Source organism: Armigeres subalbatus, chromosome 3, assembly GCF_024139115.2.
Source record: "Armigeres subalbatus isolate Guangzhou_Male chromosome 3, GZ_Asu_2, whole genome shotgun sequence".
NCBI lineage: Eukaryota > Metazoa > Arthropoda > Insecta > Diptera > Culicidae > Armigeres > Armigeres subalbatus.
The window spans coordinates 339,687,884-339,709,580 of record NC_085141.1 but is presented as its reverse complement, the minus strand read 5'-3'; the positions used below and the strand labels follow the sequence as shown (position 1 = coordinate 339,709,580).

General features: G+C 42.6%; 2 protein-coding genes across 4 annotated transcripts in view; one reads left to right on the top strand and one right to left on the bottom strand.

Moving 5' to 3' along the window:
* Positions 1-21,697, bottom strand: part of LOC134225836 (protein sax-3) — a 979,605-nt gene that overhangs the window by 851,862 nt on the left and 106,046 nt on the right. The window lies entirely within an intron of this gene.
* The window catches only part of LOC134222777 (uncharacterized), a 44,761-nt gene continuing 42,513 nt past the window's right edge, over positions 19,450-21,697 (top strand). The window contains exon 1 of the mRNA XM_062701932.1: positions 19,450-19,602. Coding sequence (XP_062557916.1) covers positions 19,450-19,602 — 153 coding nt within the window. The remainder of the gene's footprint in view (positions 19,603-21,697) is intronic.

The window sequence follows — 21,697 nt, the reverse complement described above, 5'->3', positions numbered from 1 at the left end:
AAATTGTTTCGAATTCGAAATAGGATGAATATTTTGCAAACGAAAAGTAATTCCAAACCAGTATACAAAATTCGATTCAAGTTTTGGAATTCAAGGTCCGAACAGGACTTCACTTTAATCTTGCAAATGATTCGCCCTCAGCCCGAAACCATTTTTTTCTCGAACCTGCAGTAGAATTTGTTTCGAATCAACGAACAAACTGCTTCGTATCCTAAACAAGATGTTTTTGCCTTTCTCGTATACTAAGTATACGTAAAGGCTATATGTTCGCTCCAAAAACAAACTTTTTATAGAAGGCTCGGAGACCCATAGTGTTATATACCAATCAACTCAGCTCGACGAATTGAGGTGATGTCTGTGTGTGTGCGTGTGTGTGTGTGTATGTGTGTGTATGTGCGCACGAAAAGAGCAAAAAGTCTAGCTCACTTTTTTGTACTTACCCTTGACCGATTTCTTCGCAACAGGTTGCATTCGACGCAGTATACTGCCCCATTGTTTCCTATTGAAAATTGGTCGGATCGGACAATGGGCTTGGTAGTTATGGCCAAAATACTATTTCTCATAAAAAAGCGCGTAAAAAAGTCTCGCTCACGTTTAATGCACTTACCCTAAATCGATTACCGCACGAGAAAGGCATCATCATCGCTAGGTGGATTAATCTGGGTTTTTTTTTAATCTGTAACAGAATTCGTCGCAAATTCGGGATAAGATTCAATCATTAAAAAGGATTCGTCTTCTAAGGTGAACCAACCCAGGGCTGAAAACCTCAAAAATAAGAGAGAAAAAAAGATTCGTCTCTTATCCGTAATAAAGTCCATTTCGAATTCAGAACACGATTCAATTCTAATACACAAGTTTTAGTTTAAACACGATTTAAATTCTCTCAGTTTTGCGTTCAGCTTAAATGTTTACCCGACTATAATTAAATACACTCTGATTGTTCTTTGCATATTTCAGGATTTTTAGAAACATGTTGCATAGATTGTGGTGATGCATTGGAAAATCGTGTGAAAACAAAGTTCTGTACACTGAAAACCTTTATCTCGAAAGCTGTAGAAGAATACCTCATGAGTTTTTAACTCGAGTCCCAAAAAGGATTTTTCTTGAATTATGAAAATGCTTCACTTTCATCTTAAAAAAGAAATCATCTCAAACCTTGAATAAAATATCTCTCAAACTCGAATTATCTAATTCGGAAAAAAAACTTTATTTTGATTCAAACACGAGCAAAATTTGATGCTAATGAAGAACATGATTTGATTCAAATTTCATACCAGATTCCGAACAGAATTTGATTTAAATCCCGACAGTAATAAGCCTTCAGTCTGCAACATAACTTGTCTGGTACTCAGAGTAGAATTGGATTCCAATCGACGGACAAATTCCTTCATATCTTCAGTCTTCAACATAATTCGTCTCGAATTAAAAAACCACATTCGTCTTAAAGTTAGTGCAAGAATCGTTTCGAAATCAGAAAAAAATGTCGCGAATGTAAAATAAGATTCTTTTTATTAACTTTTTTAAACTTTTTATAATCATAATTAAATCAAATTACATTCCGGATTTGTCTCGAAAATTTCTGAAATGACTCCAAAATAGGATTTTTCTCAAATCAATAAAATGATTCACCTAGAAGAATTTACTTTTAATCGACGAAAAAATTCTCTTCGTTTCCGAAACAAGATATTGTATCGAAATCGGAATAAGATTCTTCTCGAGTTTTGAGCAAGAATTATTTTGAACTCATGACAAGATTCGTATCGAATCAAGAAAAAAAAAATTCCGAATTATTCTGAAGTCAGAATTCCGAATTATTTTGAAACCCGGACAAGATTCGTAATGAATCAAGTTCGAAATTGTTCCGAATTCTCCTTTTCTTCGTCTCCAAACCAAAATAAAATTTGTCTCTGAAACTCAGAATAGAAATTACTTCAATCCGTCGAACAAATTTTCTTTGTTTTCTAAACAAGATTTGTATCGGAGAATCATTTTAAAGTCTGGACAAGATTTGAATCGAATCAAGACTTGGACTTTGCTCAAAATTTCATTCCAGTCGCGAACAAGATTTGATTCAAATACGAAACCGTTTTCGCTCCGAAAGTATGAACAGCTTCGTTTTGAATTCTGGATTTGGGATCCCGAACATGAATTCTGAAAATGATTCGCCTTCAACCCTAAACAAAACTCGAAAAGGGATCTACCCCAAAGCAAGAATCGTCTCGAATCCTGAATATAATTCGTCACAAATCCTGACTGTACGAGATTTGCGTCGTTTTCCGAACCCAACTTTCCCTAAATCTTTTGTCCTCGAATATTAATTCTTAAACAACATTCTGTTCTCATAGATTTATTTTGAATTCCTGCACTCTCAATTTCAAAGCAATTTATATTTGTCTGATGTGAAGCCAGTATCTACATGAATTCACTTCGTACAACTAATCTGTTCTTTTTTTTAATGGTGAGCTCGTTTGTCAGGAAACAGTCAAACATTTTTTTCTTTGTTCCCGAAAACAAGAATTACCGTACACAAACAACTTTTAACAAGCTTTTATTCCCAATCGTCTGGTTCGTTCGTTTCGTCGCTCGTCTTTCGGACGTGCACAAAATTCAAGCTCAACTAGATTCCGTACCAAAGTAAATAACGGCGAAAGCTGACTCTATCAACTCCCGCTGCTGTTCGTAACTCCCGTCGTCTGGCAAGGTTCTCGTAGTTTTGCATCCGTAGTGCCATCCATTGCGCTGGTGCTGAGTGGGAGTCGTAAAACCGCCGGGAATCGTATTACATACCGTGTACGACAATGGGCAATGCGAGATCGGAACGGGCGGTACGGACGATTCTCCGGCAGTAGTTCATGTCATAACTATCTTTCATCCAAACTCTTCACCGGGGTAACATCACTCGAAAGACCAGCCAGCTAAACAACAACAACAACGGGAGCAAAGGAAAAGTTTTCCTCCACGTGTGGCACAGTGGCAGATTTTGGGGGAAAGGCAGGATTTAATCTTAGAGCTGGCTTGGAAAAACGCCACATCCAGAATTATAACGAAAAATATGTGATTTTGAAAGTTATTTTTAATCTTCCAAATTAAATTCTTCGATTTATTTTTCAGGAATTTAACCGGTCTTTATGAAGATTGGTATAACCCTTCATAAAAGCGTGAGGTATCAGCTGAAGACTGTAGGCCAGCCGTACTGCACACACCTTACAGTAAGCTTCACAACTTTTGGGTACCGAACTGCTTCTGTTCGAAGGTCCGCCCCACTGCACGACGACGCGATGGTGATGACGACGCGCGGTGTTGTTGCATGTTGTTTCGATTTTTTGCTCCATTCTTGGGCAAACTCTTTTGTTACCATTAAACACTGGCAGATTGGGAAGCGCTGTGTACCGAACCGACCCATCCGAAACGAGCACGTATGAGCAGCGGATTGTGTTCCTTTCGCTTGCGACCAATAGGAGGACCGGCAGTAGCAACGACGGCGTAGAGGATGGTGATCGACGACAGCGAGCGACACATTCCCTCGGATGGATGGGAAAAGCGAGCGTGTCTTCGGCGTCGTCTAATGATGCAACTTTGAGTCCGTGGCAAGCGCACGACTTTGGTGCGGGGGAGCGCGAGCAAAGGTAGCGAGTTAACGAGTTCGGGTCGGACTAGGATGAGGACGAGGTCACGGAGGTTCGATTGTTATGTGCAAAGTTCAAACTCGGTAAATGTTAATTGCAATGTTAATACGGGTAATCACTTTCTTATTAGTTTCATCACGAGTAGCCGCAAAATGGAAGAGAAGTTTGAATAGTTCGAATCGGAAAAGAGATTGAAAGGAGCCAATTAGAGAAGATGTTGAATTTTGATTTTTATTATCGATCAATCAGATGTGTGATAAGCTGATGATAGATATCTTAAATGAGAGCAAGGAATGCGGCAATATCCCATTCAATGATTACATTTTCTAATGAATTCTGCTTAGGATTTTAGAATGAGTGTGCTAAAAAATCTAACAAAAGAAAAAAAGGTTTTTTTTAAACAAAAAGATTTGAGCCCTATTTCTGAATTAGAGAAAAATCTTGTTCTGGATGTCCTACAAATCCTTCTCCGGATTCGAAAAAATCTGTTTCAAATTCAAGATGATAATATAAACCCAATTTCAGACTAGATACCGATTCTGATCAGGACACAACACAAATTTTGTTCCAATCGATTCTGTTTTAGACTCGAGATGAATCCGAGTCAAGAGCCTCGCAGCGTATCTCGATTCGATAGCACTTTCGCATGGCGGATGCGGCAAATAGAATTCCAGGTTCGTGACAAATCCTATTCTAGGAATAAAAAACCAAATCCGCCTCTGTATTCGAAGCAAACCCTGTTTCGATATTAGTTACAATTTCTGTTTTATTACGAGGAATCCTGTTCATGGTGCAACACAAATCGTGTTTTGAGACTATTATTTTTGTTGTCTTCATTAAAGAGACAACAATAATTTCGAATCAAGATTAGTGTTACATCCTGAGCAGGATTCTACTGAAATGTGGAGAAAAATTCCTCTAATTTTAAAACAGGATTCGAGACTAGTTCTATCCCAGATTTAGAAATCAATTTCGAAACGGATTTCAGAAATTCGAGTCAAACTTTGTTCCGGATTTGAGACAAATTATTTTATTATTATTATGACGGATCTTACTCATAAATCAAGTGGAACGCTTTTCCCATTTTAGACTAGTTCTATTCGAGCTTCGTGACAAAGCTTTTTTGGAAACTGTTACGAATTTATGTCAAGTCACATTCGAAATTTTTGTCAAAACTTATTCAAAGTTCGAAACGAAAATTCTCTTTCGTTCGGACGTTTTCCAGGTTTGAGACACAACAGAACGGGCTGTGACTTAAATCCATTTCTGAATTCAAGTCACAGCCCGTTCAGGAACAGAAACAAATTCATTTTCGGATTAGAAACGGATCCTTTTCCTGATAACCCGGCGTAACGTTTAAGCCTAGTCCAGTGAGTGGAATCCTAATGAGGATTCGAGTAGAATTCTGTTCAGGATTCGCGTATGATCCTGTTAAGGATTCGAACAGAATCCTGTTATGGATTCGAATATAATTTCGTTAAGGATTCGAGTCGAATCCTGTAACGAATTCGATCAAAATCCTGGTAAGAATTCGAGTTATTCCTGTTAACTTTTGGAATAGAATCCCGTCGAGGATTCAAGTAGAATCCTGTTCAGGTTCCAGTAGAAGCAATAGAATAAGGAATCCTGTTCAGGATTCAAGTAGAATCCTGTTCAAGGTTCGAGAAGAATGCTGTTCAGGATTCGAGTAGAATCCTGTTCAGGATTCGAGTGGAATCTTGCTCAGGATTCGAGTAGAATCTTGTTCAGGATTCGAGTAGGATCCTGTTCAGGATTCGAGTAGAATCCTGTTCAGGATTCAAGTAGAATCCTGTTCAGGATTCGAGTAGAATCCTGTTCAGGATTCGAGTAGAATCCTGTTCAGGATTCGAGTAGAATCCTGTTCAGGATTCGAGTAGAATCCTGTTCAGGATTCGAGTAGAATCCTGTTCAGGATTCGAGTAGAATCCTGTTCAGGATTCGAGTAGAATCCTGTTCAGGATTCGAGTGGAATCCTGTTCAGGATTCGAGTGGAATCCTGTTCAGGATTCGAGTGGAATCCTGTTCAGGATTCGAGTAGAATCCTGTTCAGGATTCGAGTGGAATCCTGTTCAGGATTCGAGTGGAATCCTGTTCAGGATTCGAGTGGAATCCTGTTCAGGATTCGAGTGGAATCCTGTTCAGGATTCGAGTGGAATCCTGAACAGGATTCGAGTGGAATCTTGTTCAGGGTTCGAGTTGAATCATGTTCAGGTTTCGAGTGGAATCCTGTTCAGGATTCGAGTGGAATCATGTTCAGGATTCGAGTGGAACCCTGTTCAGGATTCGAGTGGAATCCTGTTGAGGATTCGAGTGGAATCATGTTCAGGATTCGAGTAGAACCCTGTTCAGGATTCGAGTGGAATCCTGTTCAGGATTCGAGTGGAATCATGTTCAGGATTCGAGTGGAACCCTGTTCAGGATTCGAGTGGAATCCTGTTCAGGATTTGAAATCCTGTTCAGGATTCGAGTAGAATCCTGTTCAGGATTCGAGTAGAATCCTGTTCAGGATTCGAGTAGAATCCTGTTCAGGATTCAAGTAGAATCCTGTTCAGGATTCGAGTTGAATCCTGTTCAGGATTCGAGTAGAATCCTGTTCAGGATTCGAGTGGAATCCTGTTCAGGATTCGAGTGGAATCCTGTTCAGGATTCGAGTGGAATCCTGTTCAGGATTCGAGTGGAATCTTGTTCAGGGTTCGAGTAGAATCTTGTTCAGATTTCGAGTAGAATCATGTTCAGGATTCGAATGGAATCATGTTCAGAATTCGAGTGGAACCCTGTTCAGGATTCGAGTAGAATCATGTTGAGGATTCGAGTGGAATCCTGTTCAGGATTCGAGTAGAACCCTGTTCAGGATTCGAGTGGAACCCTGTTCAGGATTCGAGTGGAATCATGTTCAGGATTCGAGTGGAACCATGTTCAGGATTCGAGTGGAATCCTGTTCAGGATTTGAGTAGAATCCTGTTCAGGATTCGAGTAGAATCCTGTTCAGGATTCGAGTAGAATCCTGTTCAGGATTCGAGTAGAATCCTGTTCAGGATTCGAGTAGAATCCTGTTCAGGATTCGAGTAGAATCCTATTCAGGATTCGAGTAGAATCCTGTTCAGGATTCGAGTAGAATCCTGTTCAGGATTCGAGTAGAATCCTGTTCAGGATTCGAGTAGAATCCTGTTCAGGATTCGAGTAGAATCCTGTTCAGGATTCGAGTAGAATCCTGTTCAGGATTCGAGTAGAATCCTGTTCAGGATTCGAGTAGAATCCTGTTCAGGATTCGAGTAGAATCCTGTTCAGGATTCGAGTAGAATCCTGTTCAGGATTCGAGTAGAATCCTGTTCAGGATTCGAGTAGAATCCTGTTCAGAATTCGAGTAGAATCCTGTTCAGGATTTGAGAAGAATCTTGCTCAGGATTCGAGTAGAATCCTGCTCAAGATTCGAGTAGGATCATGTTCAGGATTCGAGTGGAATCCTGTTCAGGATTCGAGTGGAATCCTGTTCAGGATTCGAGTGGAATGCTGTTCAGGATTCGAGTAGAATCCTTTTCAGGATTCAAGTAGAATCCTGTTCAGGATTCGAGTAGAATCCTGTTCAGGATTCGAGTAGAATCCTGTTCAGGATTCGAGTAGAATCCTGTTCAGGATTCGAGTAGAATCCTGTTCAGGATTCGAGTAGAATCCTGTTCAGGATTCGAGTAGAATCCTGTTCAGGATTCGAGTAGAATCCTGTTCAGGATTCGAGTAGAATCCTGTTCAGGAATCGAGTAGAATCCTGTTCAGGATTCGAGTAGAATCCTGTTCAGGATTCGAGTGGAATCCTGTTCAGGATTCGAGTGGAATTCTGTTCAGGATTCGAGTAGAATCCTGTTCAGGATTCAAGTGGAATCCTGTTCAGGATTCGAGTGGAATCCTGTTCAGGATTCGAGTGGAATCCTGTTCAGGATTCGAGTGGAATCCTGTTCAGGATTCGAGTAGAATCCTGTTCAGGATTCGAGTGGAATCCTGTTCAGGATTCGAGTGGAATCCTGTTCAGGATTCGAGTGGAATCCTGTTCAGGATTCGAGTGGAATCCTGTTCAGGATTCGAGTGGAATCCTGTTCAGGATTCGAGTGGAATCCTGTTCAGGATTCGAGTGGAATCCTGTTCAGGATTCGAGTGGAATCATGTTCAGGATTCGAGTGGAATCATGTTCAGGATTCGAATGGAATCATGTTCAGGATTCGAGTGGAATCCTGTTCAGGATTCGAGTGGAATCATTTTCAGGATTCGAGTGGAATCATGTTCAGGATTCGAATGGAATCATGTTCAGGATTCGAGTGGAACCCTGTTCAGGATTCGAGTGGAATCCTGTTCAGGATTCGAGTGGAATCATGTTCAGGATTCGAGTGGAACCCTGTTCAGGATTCGAGTGCAATCCTCTTCAGGATTTGATTAGAATCCTGTTCAGGATTCGAGTAGAATCCTGTTCAGGATTCGAGTAGAATCCTGTTCAGGATTCGAGTAGAATCCTGTTCAGGATTCGAGTAGAATCCTGTTTAGGATTCGAGTAGAATCCTGTTCAGGATTCGAGTATAATCCTGTTCAGGATTCGAGTAGAATCCTGTTCAGAATTCAAGTAGAATCCTGTTCAGGATTCGAGTAGAATCCTGTTCAGGATTCGAGTAGAATCCTGTTCAGGATTCGAGTAGAATCCTGTTCAGGATTCGAGTAGAATCCTGTTCAGGATTTGAGTAGAATCCTGTTCAGGATTTGAGTAGAATCCCGTTCAGGATTTGAGTAGAATTCTGTTCAGGATTCGAGTAGAATCCTGTTCAGCAGTTGAGTAGAATCCTGTTCAGGATTCGAGTAGAATCATGTTCAGGATTCGAATGGAATCATGTTCAGGATTCGAGTGGAATCCTGTTCAGGATTCGAGTGGAATCCTATTCAGGATTCGAGTGGAATCATGTTCAGGATTCGAGTGGAATCCTGTTCAGGATTTGATTAGAATCCTGTTCAGGATTCGAGTAGAATCCTGTTCAGGATTCGAGTAGAACCCTGTTCAGGATTCGAGTAGAATCCTGTTCAGGATTCGAGTAGAATCCTGTTCAGGATTCGAGTAGAATCCTGTTCAGGATTCGAGTAGAATCCTGTTCAGGATTTGAGTAGAATCCTGTTCAGGATTTGAGTAGAATTCTGTTCAGGATTCGAGTAGAATCCTGTTCAGCAGTCGAGTAGAATCCTGTACAGGATTCGAGTAGAATCCTGTTCAGGATTCGAGTAGAATCCTGTTCAGGATTCGAGTAGAATCCTGTTCAGGATTTGAGTAGAATCCTGTTCAGGATTTGAGTAGAATTCTGTTCAGGATTCGAGTAGAATCCTGTTCAGCAGTCGAGTAGAATCCTGTCCAGGATTCGAGTAGAATCCTGTTCAGGATTCGAGTAGAATCCTATTCAGGATTCGAGTAGAATTCTGTTCAGGATTCGAGTAGAATTCTGTTCAGGATTCGAGTAGAAGGGTGAGCGTGGACTGTCAAACATGCAGTTTGGATTCCGCAAAGGAGTATCGACAGTGTATACAATCCAAAGCGTTCAAACTGAAGCGAAGAGGAGATCTATACTGCGCAATGGTTACGATAGACGTAAAGAACGCGTTCAACAGTGACAGTTTTGAAGCTGCACGGAATGCGGGTTCCCGACTATCTTTGCCACATCCTAAAGAGCTTCTTCGAGAGCAGAGTCCTGGTGTACAAAAAAACGAAGGAGAAAAGTCGATGCGTGTTACAGCGGGTGTTCCTCAGGGCTCCATACTCTGCCCAACCCTCTGGAACGAGATGTATGATAGGGTTCTGACACTGCGGCTACCCAGGAACGTGAAAATCGTGGGTTTTGCGGACGACGTGCCATTAACAGTGATGGGCGAGACTCATAGAAGTGGAAACGTCTATGACAGAGGCGATAGCCACGATCGAGAGCTGGATGAATGGAGGTGCTATTAGTCAGTAACTGCAAGACTATCCAGCGGTTGGAAATCCTCGTCGGAGGACTTGCGATTGCTTCGAAGCGATCAATGAAGCACCTGGGAGTGATGATCGACGACCGGTCAAATTTGAACCGCCACGTTGACTATGCCTGTGAGAAGTCGGTGAAGGCAATGAACGCAATAGCGAGGATCATGCCAAACGTTGGCGGTCAAAGAAACAGCACGAGGCGTCTGCTAGCTAGTGTCTCGTCATCGATACTGCGGTATGAGGCAATGCTCAGCAAACCGAGCGGAACCGGAAAAAGCTGAAAAGTGTGTTCCGGCTGATGGACACACGAGTTGCAAGTGCGTATAGAACGATATCGTTGGAAGCGTGGAGAAACATCGGAAACACGAGAAAGGTGGCAAAAATTCGTTCGAAGGCGATGTGGCAGCAGGAGCGAACAGTACGGAGAAAGGAAGGTGGGCCCACAAATCTGTCGACGTTGATGAACAGAAAGCATGACGGAGTAAACTTCTACCTGACGCAGCTCCTGTCGAGTCACGGATGCTTCCGGAAGTATTTACCTCGGTTCGGACACACCAATTCCCCTTTATGTTCAGAATGTGAGAGAATGTTGAAGAGACGCTGGAGCATGTGGTGTTCGATTGTCTACGGTTTGCAGAAATTCGTAGAGGTATGCCTGTCCCAAAAGCGGATAATATCGCAGAGCGAATGTGTCACGAGGAAAACACGTGGAATTCGGTCAGCAGTCGTGACGCAAATACTGTCGGAGCTGCAGCGTAGATGGAGGCGAGATCAGCGAATAAGTACCAGTTCCGGGGAGCATTCAGCGCAGTGTGCAGTATTTGGCTTCGGGTCGTCGGGGCGCCGGTGAACCAGAAGTCTTCTGCCAACCAGAATCGCCGGATCGACCTCGGCACTCGAACAGTCAACCTGCTGATGAAAGAAGAAGAAAGCGCTTCGGGTATGTAGTGCACCAGAAGACGAAGTCGGCGCAATGCGTGAAAGCGTCCCCTGCGATAGCCGCTGGTAGTCGAGGCACTATTTCTTTCTCCGGAACTGGTAGTCCACATCGTTGTAGTGGAGCAGTGGATCATTCAGCCAGTCGGCAAACTAGCATAAGCTAGGGGCCGGAATATTAGAAGAAGTGCATAATATGCTCCTGATGGAGCCTGCGTTGCGGAAAACAAACGCATATTTTTCGAGTGAAATATTGGGTGTGATCCCTTGACGAATAAAAACAACTATTCGTCCTTGTTCCCCGCTTCTTCTAATCTAATTCCACACATTCGCGTTTCACATTCGAATGTGTCATCAACACCATCGAATGCAGAGTCATTACCCCTAAATCAGCTTTCACCAAAGTGACGCACTTATTTTACTAAATTTCCCAATCGAACTCAGCCATTCACACCGAGCCAACCAACCATGATTCGACAGAAAATGGATTGAAATAATCCAATTAATAGAAGCAAACTTCGCTCCATCGCGATCATAGCGGATTGGAAGGCGGTAAGAATGGGTGGGAGCTCAACCCACTTCGTGGGGCTCTTATGATGGTTTATCGACTCAAGCTTTTACCACCACACTTCCCACAATCAGCATATGGTTCCCGTCCGAACCAACCAACGTTGTTGTGGACTTCGGGGGACGGGTCCGTTTTGGCATGAATCTTCTGCGCGGCCCTGTAATTAGAGTGTTTTAACTAAATAATAGCACACCCTCGATTATCCAGGGGCCGGGGTGATGGCCAACAACGCGAAACTGTCCAGTCACGCTGCTGCTGCTGTTGCTGGTGGTGATGGCTGGCTGGAGTGGAGGTTTCGGATTAGCGCGGTTTGGGAACCGGGCCGCAAGCAGGAAGCTAACGGTGATCTGTGTCCGCTGCTGCGGATTTGTTCCACCGTGGACAACTGTTTACACGGGCGTCAGTCGGAATTGATGGTTTACGCGAGAACGCGCGTAAATGCCAATTATATCTGCTGCTGTTGCTGCTGCTGATCATTCGCGCTGTTTGACTTTCATTTCGATTTCGCTCGATTTGGACGAGTCACGGTGCACGGTTGGGTGAGCTGGCGCGGATTGGTCGCATTCAATCGTTTTTCTTTTTTTGATACTTTGGTTATTTGTGTCAGCAGGTTAGATTTGCAGGCGAACAAGCGAGCTTTGAGCATGGTGTTTGAAAAGTCAGCAAAAATATAATCTTTTCGCGATTGCACACCGTCACGTCACCCGGACGGATTTCGCTTATGTCTAATATTGACGGAACTGATGGTGACCTTTCACCGGCACCCTCAAAAGTTTAAATAATATTGCCAATGTAGTCCTGTTTGAAAAGTAATTAATATTCGCTAGTCTACTAGTTATCGATAAAACTCGTGAGTTTTATTCCAGTACGAGCACAAAGCTAATGAAGAGGACATATCAATTCAGCACATCAGAAGCTGTCTCAAAATTTGTATTCAGTACAATATTTAGCCTGCATGACTGAGATAAATACGCTACTAAAAAGCAACCATGCTGCAGCCACATCAATCATACTTTTGCACTTTTGCTTAACATCTCGTCAATCTTCGCCTCCGTCATCGACGCCACAGTCGCATGAAGCAATGGCAACCGCCAGCCAGTGGCTGGGGATTTAGTGCACAATTTGCAGGGAATTTCGTGCTCCAAAATCTGGATTCAATTCATTCCATCCGTTGGTGGTTGCTTTTTGTTTACCCCTTGCTGATGCTGGAGAACGGCAGCAGCAGCAACATCTGTTTCAGCATCATCATCATCGTCGCCGTCTTCGCCGTTGACAGACAAACCGAATAAACGGGTAGTGTCTAATCTTGTTGGTCCGTAGGTGCCGCATGACGGCATTTTGGTCGAGATCCGTCCTCCCTCCGTCTGAGGATGGTTCACGGCAGGGAGTTGATTTAATATTTCGCTCTCGGGATGGATGTTCATACTCCAGGGACGAGATTAATTACGATGCTATTAAATGGTTATCACAACATCATCCTGCGGGGATGGCGAGTGGCGAAGAATTAATATTGCCTAATTTTTAATAGCGAAAAAAAAAAACAAAGTTTACTGTTCGGTAGTTCGAAATGAAATGAAAAATCTAAATGAGAATCTCAACAGGAGGTGATCGCTCGTGCATCGTTTTCTCGATCCTCAATATAATCGGATTAAATCAAGCCATCTGTATCAGAATGCGATTCGTGGAATTCGCCGGAGCGTAAGCAGAATGTAGAGCAATATAGGATTGATTGGGAAGCAGTTTGTCTGGGTATCATCTTATTTTATCCAGAGCTTCTAACAAGTTATGAATATTGTGAACAGAAATCCTGACCAGCTTTCTCGATAGATCTCTGCGTTTATCCTAACAAAGTTAATGCACAGTACTGAAGAATTCTGATAAAATTCTATTTTTTTTTAAATGTACTGATCATCTATTCATTAACATTTGTGACGCAACAATGCGAGGGGTGGTATTGGATGGCCATAAAGAGCTACAAGTTTTGGATTCTGTCGTCATTGTCCTTAACAAGATTAGCACAAAATCTTGAATTAGTTGAACAGCATTCCACTCAAATCAAGAACACGGTTCAATTATATACGCATCGTGAACATGACTCTACTCGAATCCACGGCAGGGATCTACTAGCATTCTACTTGCATCCTTAACAGGACTCAACTCGAATCTTGAACTGGATTCTAATCGAATCTTGAACCGGATTCTACTCGAATCTTGAAATGGATTCTACTCGTATCCTGAACAGGATTACTCTCGAGTTCTGAACAGAATTCTACTCGAATTCTGAAGAAGATTCCACTCGAATCCTTAACAGGATTTTACTCGGATCGTGAACTGAATTCTACTCGAATCCTGAAATGGATTCTAATCGAATCCTGAACAAGATTCTACTCGTATCCTTAACAGGATTAACTACGGATCATGAACAGTATTCTACTCGAATCCTAAATAATATTCTACTCGAATCCTTAACAAGGTGCTATTTGGATCCAGCACAGGGTTCTACTCGAATCCTGAACAGGATTCTACTCAAATATTGAACAGGATTCTACTCAAATCATAAACAGCATTCTACTCGAATCCTGAACAGGATTCTACTTGAATCCTGAACATGATTCTACTCGAAACCTGAACCAAATTCTACTCGAATTCTTAACCGGATTCTACTCGAATTTTGAACCGGATCCTACTCACATCCTTAAGCGGATTCTTTTCGAATCCTGAACAGGATTCTACTCGTATCCTTAACATGATTCTACTCGAATCCTGAACATGATTTTACTCGAATCCTGAACACGATTCTACTCGAATCCAGAACAGGATTCTACTCGAATCCGGAACAGGATTCCACTCGAATCCTGAACCGGATTCCAACCGAATCTTCGACCGGATTCTACTCACATCTTGAAGCGGATTCTTTTCGAATCCTGAACATGATTCTAATCGTATCCGTAACATGATTCTACTCGAATCCTGAACATGATTCTACTTGAATCCTGAACATGATTCTACTCGAATCCTGAGCATGATTCTACTCGAATCCTGAACATGATTCTACTCGAATCCTGAACAGGATTCTACTCGAATTCTGAACAGGATTCTACTTTACTCCTGAGCAGGATTCTATTCGAGTCCTGTACAGGATTTTACTCGAATCCTGAACAGGATTCTACACGAATCCTGAACAGGATTCTACTCGAATCCTGAACCGGATTCTACTCGAATCTTGAACCGGATCCTACTCACATCCTTAAGCGGATTCTTTTCGAATCCTGAACATGATTCTAATCGTATCCGTAACATGATTCTACTCGAATCCTGAACATGATTTTACTCGAATCCTGAACACGATTCTACTCGAATCCAGAACAGGATTCTACTCGAATCCAGAACAGGATTCTACTCGAATCCTGAACCGGATTCCAATCGAATCTTTGATCGGATTCTACTCACATCTTGAAGCGGATTCTTTTCGTATAATCGTATCCTTAACATGATTCTACTCGAATCCTGAACATGATTCTACTCGAATCCTGAACATGATTCTACTCGAATCCTAAACATGATTCTACTCGAATCCTGAACATGATTCTACTCGAATCCTGAACAGGATTCTACTCGAATTCTGAACATGATTCTACTCTACTCCTGAGCAGGATTCTATTCGAGTCCTGTACAGGATTTTACTCGAATCCTGAACAGGATTCTACTCGAATCCTGAACAGGATTCTACTCGAATCCTGAACCGGATTCTACTCACATCCTGGATCGGATTCTTTTCGAATCCTGAACAGGATTCTACTCGAATCCTGAATAGGATTCTACTCGAATCCTGAATAGGATTCTACTCGAATCCTGAATAGGATTCTACTCGAATCCTGAACATGATTCTGCTCGAATTCTGAATAGGATTCTACTCGAATCTTGAAAAGGATTCTACTCGTATTCTGAACTGAATTCTACTCGAATTCTGAAGAGGATTGCACTCGAATCCTTTACAGGATTTTACAGGATTGTGAACAGAATTCTACTCGAAAATTTAACAGGTTCCTTCTCGAATCCTGAAATGGATTCTAATCGTATTCTGATCAAGATTCTACTCGAATCCCTAACAAGATGCTATTTGGATCCTGCACAGGATTCTACTCGAATATTGAACAGGATTCTACTCAAATCCTGAACAGGATTCTACTCGAATCCTGAACAGGATTCTACTCGAATCCTGAACAAGATTCTACTCGAATTCTGAACCAAATTCTACTCGAATCCTGAACCGGATTCTACTCGAATCTTGAACCGGATTCTACTCACATCCTGAATTGGATTCTTTTTGAATCATGAACAGGATTCTACTTGAATCCTGAATAGGATTCTACTCGAATCCTGAATAGGATTCTACTCGAATTCTGAACATGATTCTGCTCAAATCCTGAACAGGATTCTACTCGAATCCTGAACAAGATTCTACTCGAATCCTGAACCAAATTCTTCTCGAATCCTGAACCGGATTCTACTCGAATCTTGAACCGGATTCTACTCACATCCTGAATCGGATTCTTTTCGAATCATGAACAGGATTCTACTCGAATCCAGAATAGGATTCTACTCGAATCCTGAATAGGATTCTACTCGAATCCTGAACATGATTCTGCTCGAATCCTGAACAGGATTCTACTCGAATCCTGAACAGTATTCTACTCGAATCCTGAACAGGATTCCACTCGCAACCTGAACATGAATCTATTCGAATCCTGAACAGGATTCTACTGGAATTCTGAACAGGATTCTACTCGAATCCTGAACAAAATTCTACGCAAATCCTGAACCAAATTCTACTCGAATCCTGAACAGGATTCTACTCGAATCCTGAACAAAATTCTACTCAAATCCTGAACCAAATTCTACTCGAATCCTGAACTGGATTCTACTCGAATCTTGAACCGGCTTCTACTCACATCCTGAATCGGACCCTTTTCGAATCCTGAACAGGATTCTACTCGAATCCTGGATAGGATTCTACTCGAATCCTGAATAGGATTCTACTCGAATCCTGAACATGATTCTGCTCGAATCCTGAACAGGATTCTCTTCAAATCCTGAACAAGATTCTACTCGAATCCTTAACAGAATTCTACTCGAATCATGAACAGAATTCTACTCGAATCCTTAACAGGATTCTACTCAAATCATGCACAGGATTCTACTCGAATCCTGAGCAGGATTCTACTCGAATCCTAAACAGGATTCTACTCGAATCCTGAACAGGTTCCAGACTGGACAACCAGACACCGCAAATTTACAAAAAAACAAATTCTACCGGATGAATTTCAATTCAAACCGATTGTAGAAAAATTGTACATAAAACAGTGTAAGCGATACTTAATTGTTTTCAAGAAACAAATTAGAGTGTGAATTGTGGAAGATGACGAGTTCTGCTTTAACCAGGGAAGTTCGAAATATCTCGTCACATTGTAAGTTTCCGGCTTGACCCACTTCTTTTGAGCTTCTTAACCTTAACCTAGCTTAACCCACTTCTGACTTTTGAGCTTATTTGCCTATGGTACGAATTGTCGTTGAACGAATTCATCATTAATAATCATCTGTAGTTTTAAGGAAAAGTTGGTCGAGGTTCTGTCAAATCGCACCAAGCGTAAACAAAAAATTACCCATTTTTTAGGCCAAGCTTTCGTTTAGCAGATTTATTTGATTGCAAATCGTATTGCATATCACTCAACCTCATAACTCAGGATATCCTACACTAAATGTACGCTTGAATTGACATGAATTGATTTACGTTCCGCTTTTGCGCGGGAAATATCAAGTCAGTAAAAAATCCGCTTGGAGCGGTGTCCAAATTTAGACTGCCCCTGGAATGAATTCAAGAAGTCTATATTCTTTACCGGATCGGGAATCGAACATAGCCACCTTCAGCGTGGTCTTGCTTTGTGGCACATCTTACCTTATTTTATTATATACTTTAGATCTGCTTGAAATTCGTTTAAATGTTTAATTCATTTGATTACATACATGATAGCATTGTTTTGATGTTTGCAGAGTAATTTTTATCATAATATTCAAAAAGTTTTGGAATGTTTAACTAGTTTTTAACTTAAAAATCAGAGAAAATTTTACAGTTTGATATCCTAAAACCACTTGGGTGGCAATTAAATCGTTTAAAGTTCAAAGTTTTTTTGAATTTTGAACTAAAAGAGAGCAACACTGCATAAGAATTGGGTACACCTATTGTGCTTTAACCCGGATGGAATTAATCGATTTGTTGGACAGGAACGCATAGAGCGAGCATGACACGTGGTGGAAAATTAGAATATAAAACTCCCCACTTTAATTACCAATTCAGTATCTCGTTCAATCAAGCTAAAATGACATAATTATGCGAAGACTGCTGTCAATGATCAAAATCAACAAAAAATATCTGCCGTATGAATCAAGTCCGGAAGAATTTAGTTAATTTAATGAAAAAAAAATCGCATAAAGTACATAAATTTTCCGCAGGGGCTCGTACATATTGGCTGCCAGTCGAACGACGTCTACCCTTCGACGACGATTTTTTTCAAGCGTCACGACAAAAATGTGTACGTTGTTTGTGTATGTGTACAGAATGTAGAATGCCTATCGTAAATGTTTATTCTTGCTCGTTGCCAAATCAACGAACGAGCGAGCGATACGTCCCCGTATCGTCATTGTCGTTGCCGTCCGTCGTCGTCTGTTAAAACCTTCTAAAGCCACATGGCGACCCAACCAGCTCAGACCCAGAATCGGGCATCATAAAGCCACTGAGTTCGTTCGCGTCTTTAGGTTAGACGAGTGGCAGCGACTTTGTCCTGGAAGCGATGACTCTTTGCTGCCACTGACGATGGTGAATGGAAATGATGATGGCACAGAAAACGTCGTTGTTGTCAACAACGACGACGACGACCGGGGCCCAAAGGGAGCGGAGAAAATTGTCCTATCCTAGTATTCGTATTCATTTTCATTCATAACACTAAGTGAGCTTATTTCCTGATCTTGCCTCTTGGTCTCGGCTGCTGCCTGCTTGGCAGTTTGCGTTTTCCCCGAACGAGCGAAAGAAAAATGAGGTCGAAACGAATCGAGCGAAATGTGACGGGAAACGGAAATGGCTGTGGGTGGTGACAGGGGGCGACTGCCATGATGGACTTTGCAGGTCCTTGGTTGATTCCCTCCTGGGCCGTAGGGGAGGCTTCGGTTGATGAGCGACGGGCTTTGGATGTGAAAGGCTGACGTTTCATTGTGGAATCAGAAAGGAAGGTTGTTTGACGGGGCGGTAGGCAGGTTCACTTATTTACTTTTTGCTATTATATGACGGTTTCAATACATTTGGGGGTTTTTATACGCTAGGCCCGAAAATAGGGTCCAATGGAAGCTAACAGTATAAGGTTCGTGTCTTATATGAACACAGTTGAAGCATATTCTAATGGACCATGGATTTAACCCATGTTCTCCTCCTGATCGTGAGCTGCATCTTCGACTAACTGACCCATCGCTATTATATTTCCAGAAACATACTTCGCATAAGTAGGTGGCTTTCTTCGATAGCATGCCACGTAAAGAATTTAATACATATATTTTTTATAAAAATAGAATGTTTCATTAACTTAGTTGAAGATAAACAAAGAAGTTACATAGCACGAGCTGTGTGCTAGCTTTACATCCTACCATCATCATTTCTCCCGAGAGCCTCCCAAACCATAAACAGCCTAGCATCTAACTTTCCTCGACACGCATTTTATCATCGGACCGAGGCCCACACGTTTTCCGTAAGTCGTAACTGCACGGATAAAAACCCCCATTAACATAAACTTTAGCCTACCTCTTCCGCAACAAACAAATCGAATAACAGCAACGCCAACACGATAATACCTCATAATTTCTAATCTAGATCTGGAATTATAATTATCGTTACACAGCCAATCCTTGGAAGCCGGTAGCAACCGTGGCGTCAACGGCAGCAGCAGCAGCAATCGGAATGAAGTTGTTCGACAATTCCAACAACGGAGCGGACCCCTGCTGCTTCCCGATGGACTTTAATGTGGCCTGGCCTACCATATCTGCTGGTTGCAAACAACCAGCTCCCGAGCAGCAGCAGCAGCCATAAAACTGGCTAGACGATATGGATTAAAGACTGGCAAACTTTTCAGTTTTACGATTGCCTTTCTCTACCGTTTCGATCTGAAACCAACAAAACCCACTCCGGTTGTGCTGGCTGCTCTGCTGCTGGTTGTTTTACGATTACAAACGAAGCAAATCATACAAAGAGGTGTATATTTGAAATTGATATCGTGATGGTGGCAACCTGGATCAAACGAGGCGGAGGAACGGCCGGCATGCGAGGGGATCCACGATCCACGTGGCTCCCCTGCAAAAGTCCTGGAAAATTTATGTCCCTCCTAAAACCGAATGGACTCACGTGCCTCGGAACGGACGACGGTTGCCTGGTAGGTACTTCGGACGTTGTAAATATAAAATTCGGAATACCTGGAGCCGGGGGCCAGCTGGGTTCCTGCACTGTGCAATACCAACAACGGTCAGGTGGATTTTTTACGACTCGAGTAGAAATTCAAACAAAGAACGATGGGAAATAGAAAAATGCAAATACATAAAACCGTATTACGACGATATGGACTGCGAAGTGAAATACGGAGAGCATGAATGGATGGAGTAGTCCAATGATCCACTGCCGCCCCACCGACGGAGAAGGATAATCGTCAGAGGAATGATATAAATCAATGGGGATTGTGAGGGGAATACATTGGATCGCAGTGAGCATTACAAAATATCGAACGAACAGGACAAGTCCTTCTGGAATGGACTTCTGGTCTGTGATGGAATTACGCGTTAGCCAAGGGAAGGTTCAACGTGGTATGATGTGAACTCAAATAGGTGGACGAATTTCAATATATTTTAAAGTGCATATTTTATTGTTGACCGGCTGTACCAGATACTCCAGCTCTACCTAGAAATGCGGAAAGAGTGTAATGCTTTTTCTCAATTACATATTTTAATCGTGATAGTTTTCCATTTAGTATAGAACCGTCTTGCAGAAGAAGTCATTTATTCTATTCTGGACTGAATCGTGTTATAGAACATTAGGCATAAAATACGTCACTAAAGAACAACCTAAGCCATAGCGGTTCTCAACCTGGGGGTACCTTCGCCAGGCCGAGGGGGTCCCTCGGACAAAAATCGTAATGGCGGATGAATTACAATTTTAATCATGGCGATCAGTAAATCATGGCCTATTGAATCCTGCCCACAACCAGCACAGTGGGTGAAGGGCTGTGGGAAGGACAAAATCTCTAATAAACAATTTAAAAAAATCTTCTGTGCAATTTTCCTAATCGAAACAATGTTAAGAATATTCTTCTTAACTAAAATGTAGAGTCTACAGATTCGGACACCTCTACCTGGAAGACATGAACGCTTTTTCCCGAAAAGCTAAATTGGTTTGTTGCAAAAGATTTGAAGAAGGAGTCCTTCCTAAAGGCTCGGAAGCCTATTTTCAGGAGGTTCCGACACTCGGAAGCCTATTTTTGAGAGGTTCCGACACTCGGAAGCCTCCCTTCAAGAGGCTCGGAAGCCTCCTTTCAAGAGGCTCGGAAGCCTCCTTTCAAGAGGCTCGGAAGCCTCCTTTCAAGAGGCTCGGAAGCCTCCTTTCAAGAGGCTCAGGCCTCCTTTCAAGAGGCTCAGCCTCCTTTCAAGAGGCTCAGGAAGCCTCCTTTCAAGAGGCTCAGAAGCCTCCTTTCAAGGCTCAGGCCTCCTTTCAGGAGGCTCGGAAGCCTCCTTTCAAGAGGCTCAGGAAGCCTCCTTTCCAAGAGGCTCAGAAGCCTCCTTTCAAGAGCTCAGAGCCTCCTTTCAAGAGGCTCAGAAGCCTCCTTTCAAGAGGCTCAGGCCTCCTTTCAAGAGGCTCAGAAGCCTCCTTTCAGAGGCTCAGAAGCCTCCTTTCAAGAGGCTCAGAAGCCTCCTTTCCAAGAGGCTCAGAAGCCTCCTTTCAAGAGGCTCAGAAGCCTCCTTTCAAGAGGCTCAAGCCTCCTTTCAAGAGGCCTGGAAGCCTCCTTCAAGAGGCTCAGAAGCCTCCTTTCAAGAGGCTCAGAAGCCTCCTTTCAAGAGGCCTCAGAAGCCTCCTTTCAAGAGGCTCAGGCCTCCTTTCAAGAGGCTCAGAAGCCTCCTTCAAGAGGCTCGGAAGCCTCCTTTCAAGAGGCTCAGAAGCCTCCTTCCAAGAGGCTCAGAAGCCTCCTTCCAAGAGGCCTCAGGCCTCCTTCCAAGAGGCTCAAGCCTCCTTCCAAGAGGCTCAGAGCCTCCTTCCAAGAGGCTCAGCCTCCTTCCAAGAGGCTCAGAAGCCTCCTTCCAAGAGGCTCAGAGCCTCCTTCCAAGAGGCTCAGCCTCCTTCCAAGAGGCTCAGAAGCCTCCTTCCAAGAGGCTCAGAGCCTCCTTCCAAGAGGCTCAGGCCTCCTTCCAAGAGGCTCAGCCTCCTTCCAAGAGGCTCAAGCCTCCTTCCAAGAGGCTCAGGGCCTCCTTCCAAGAGGCTCGGAA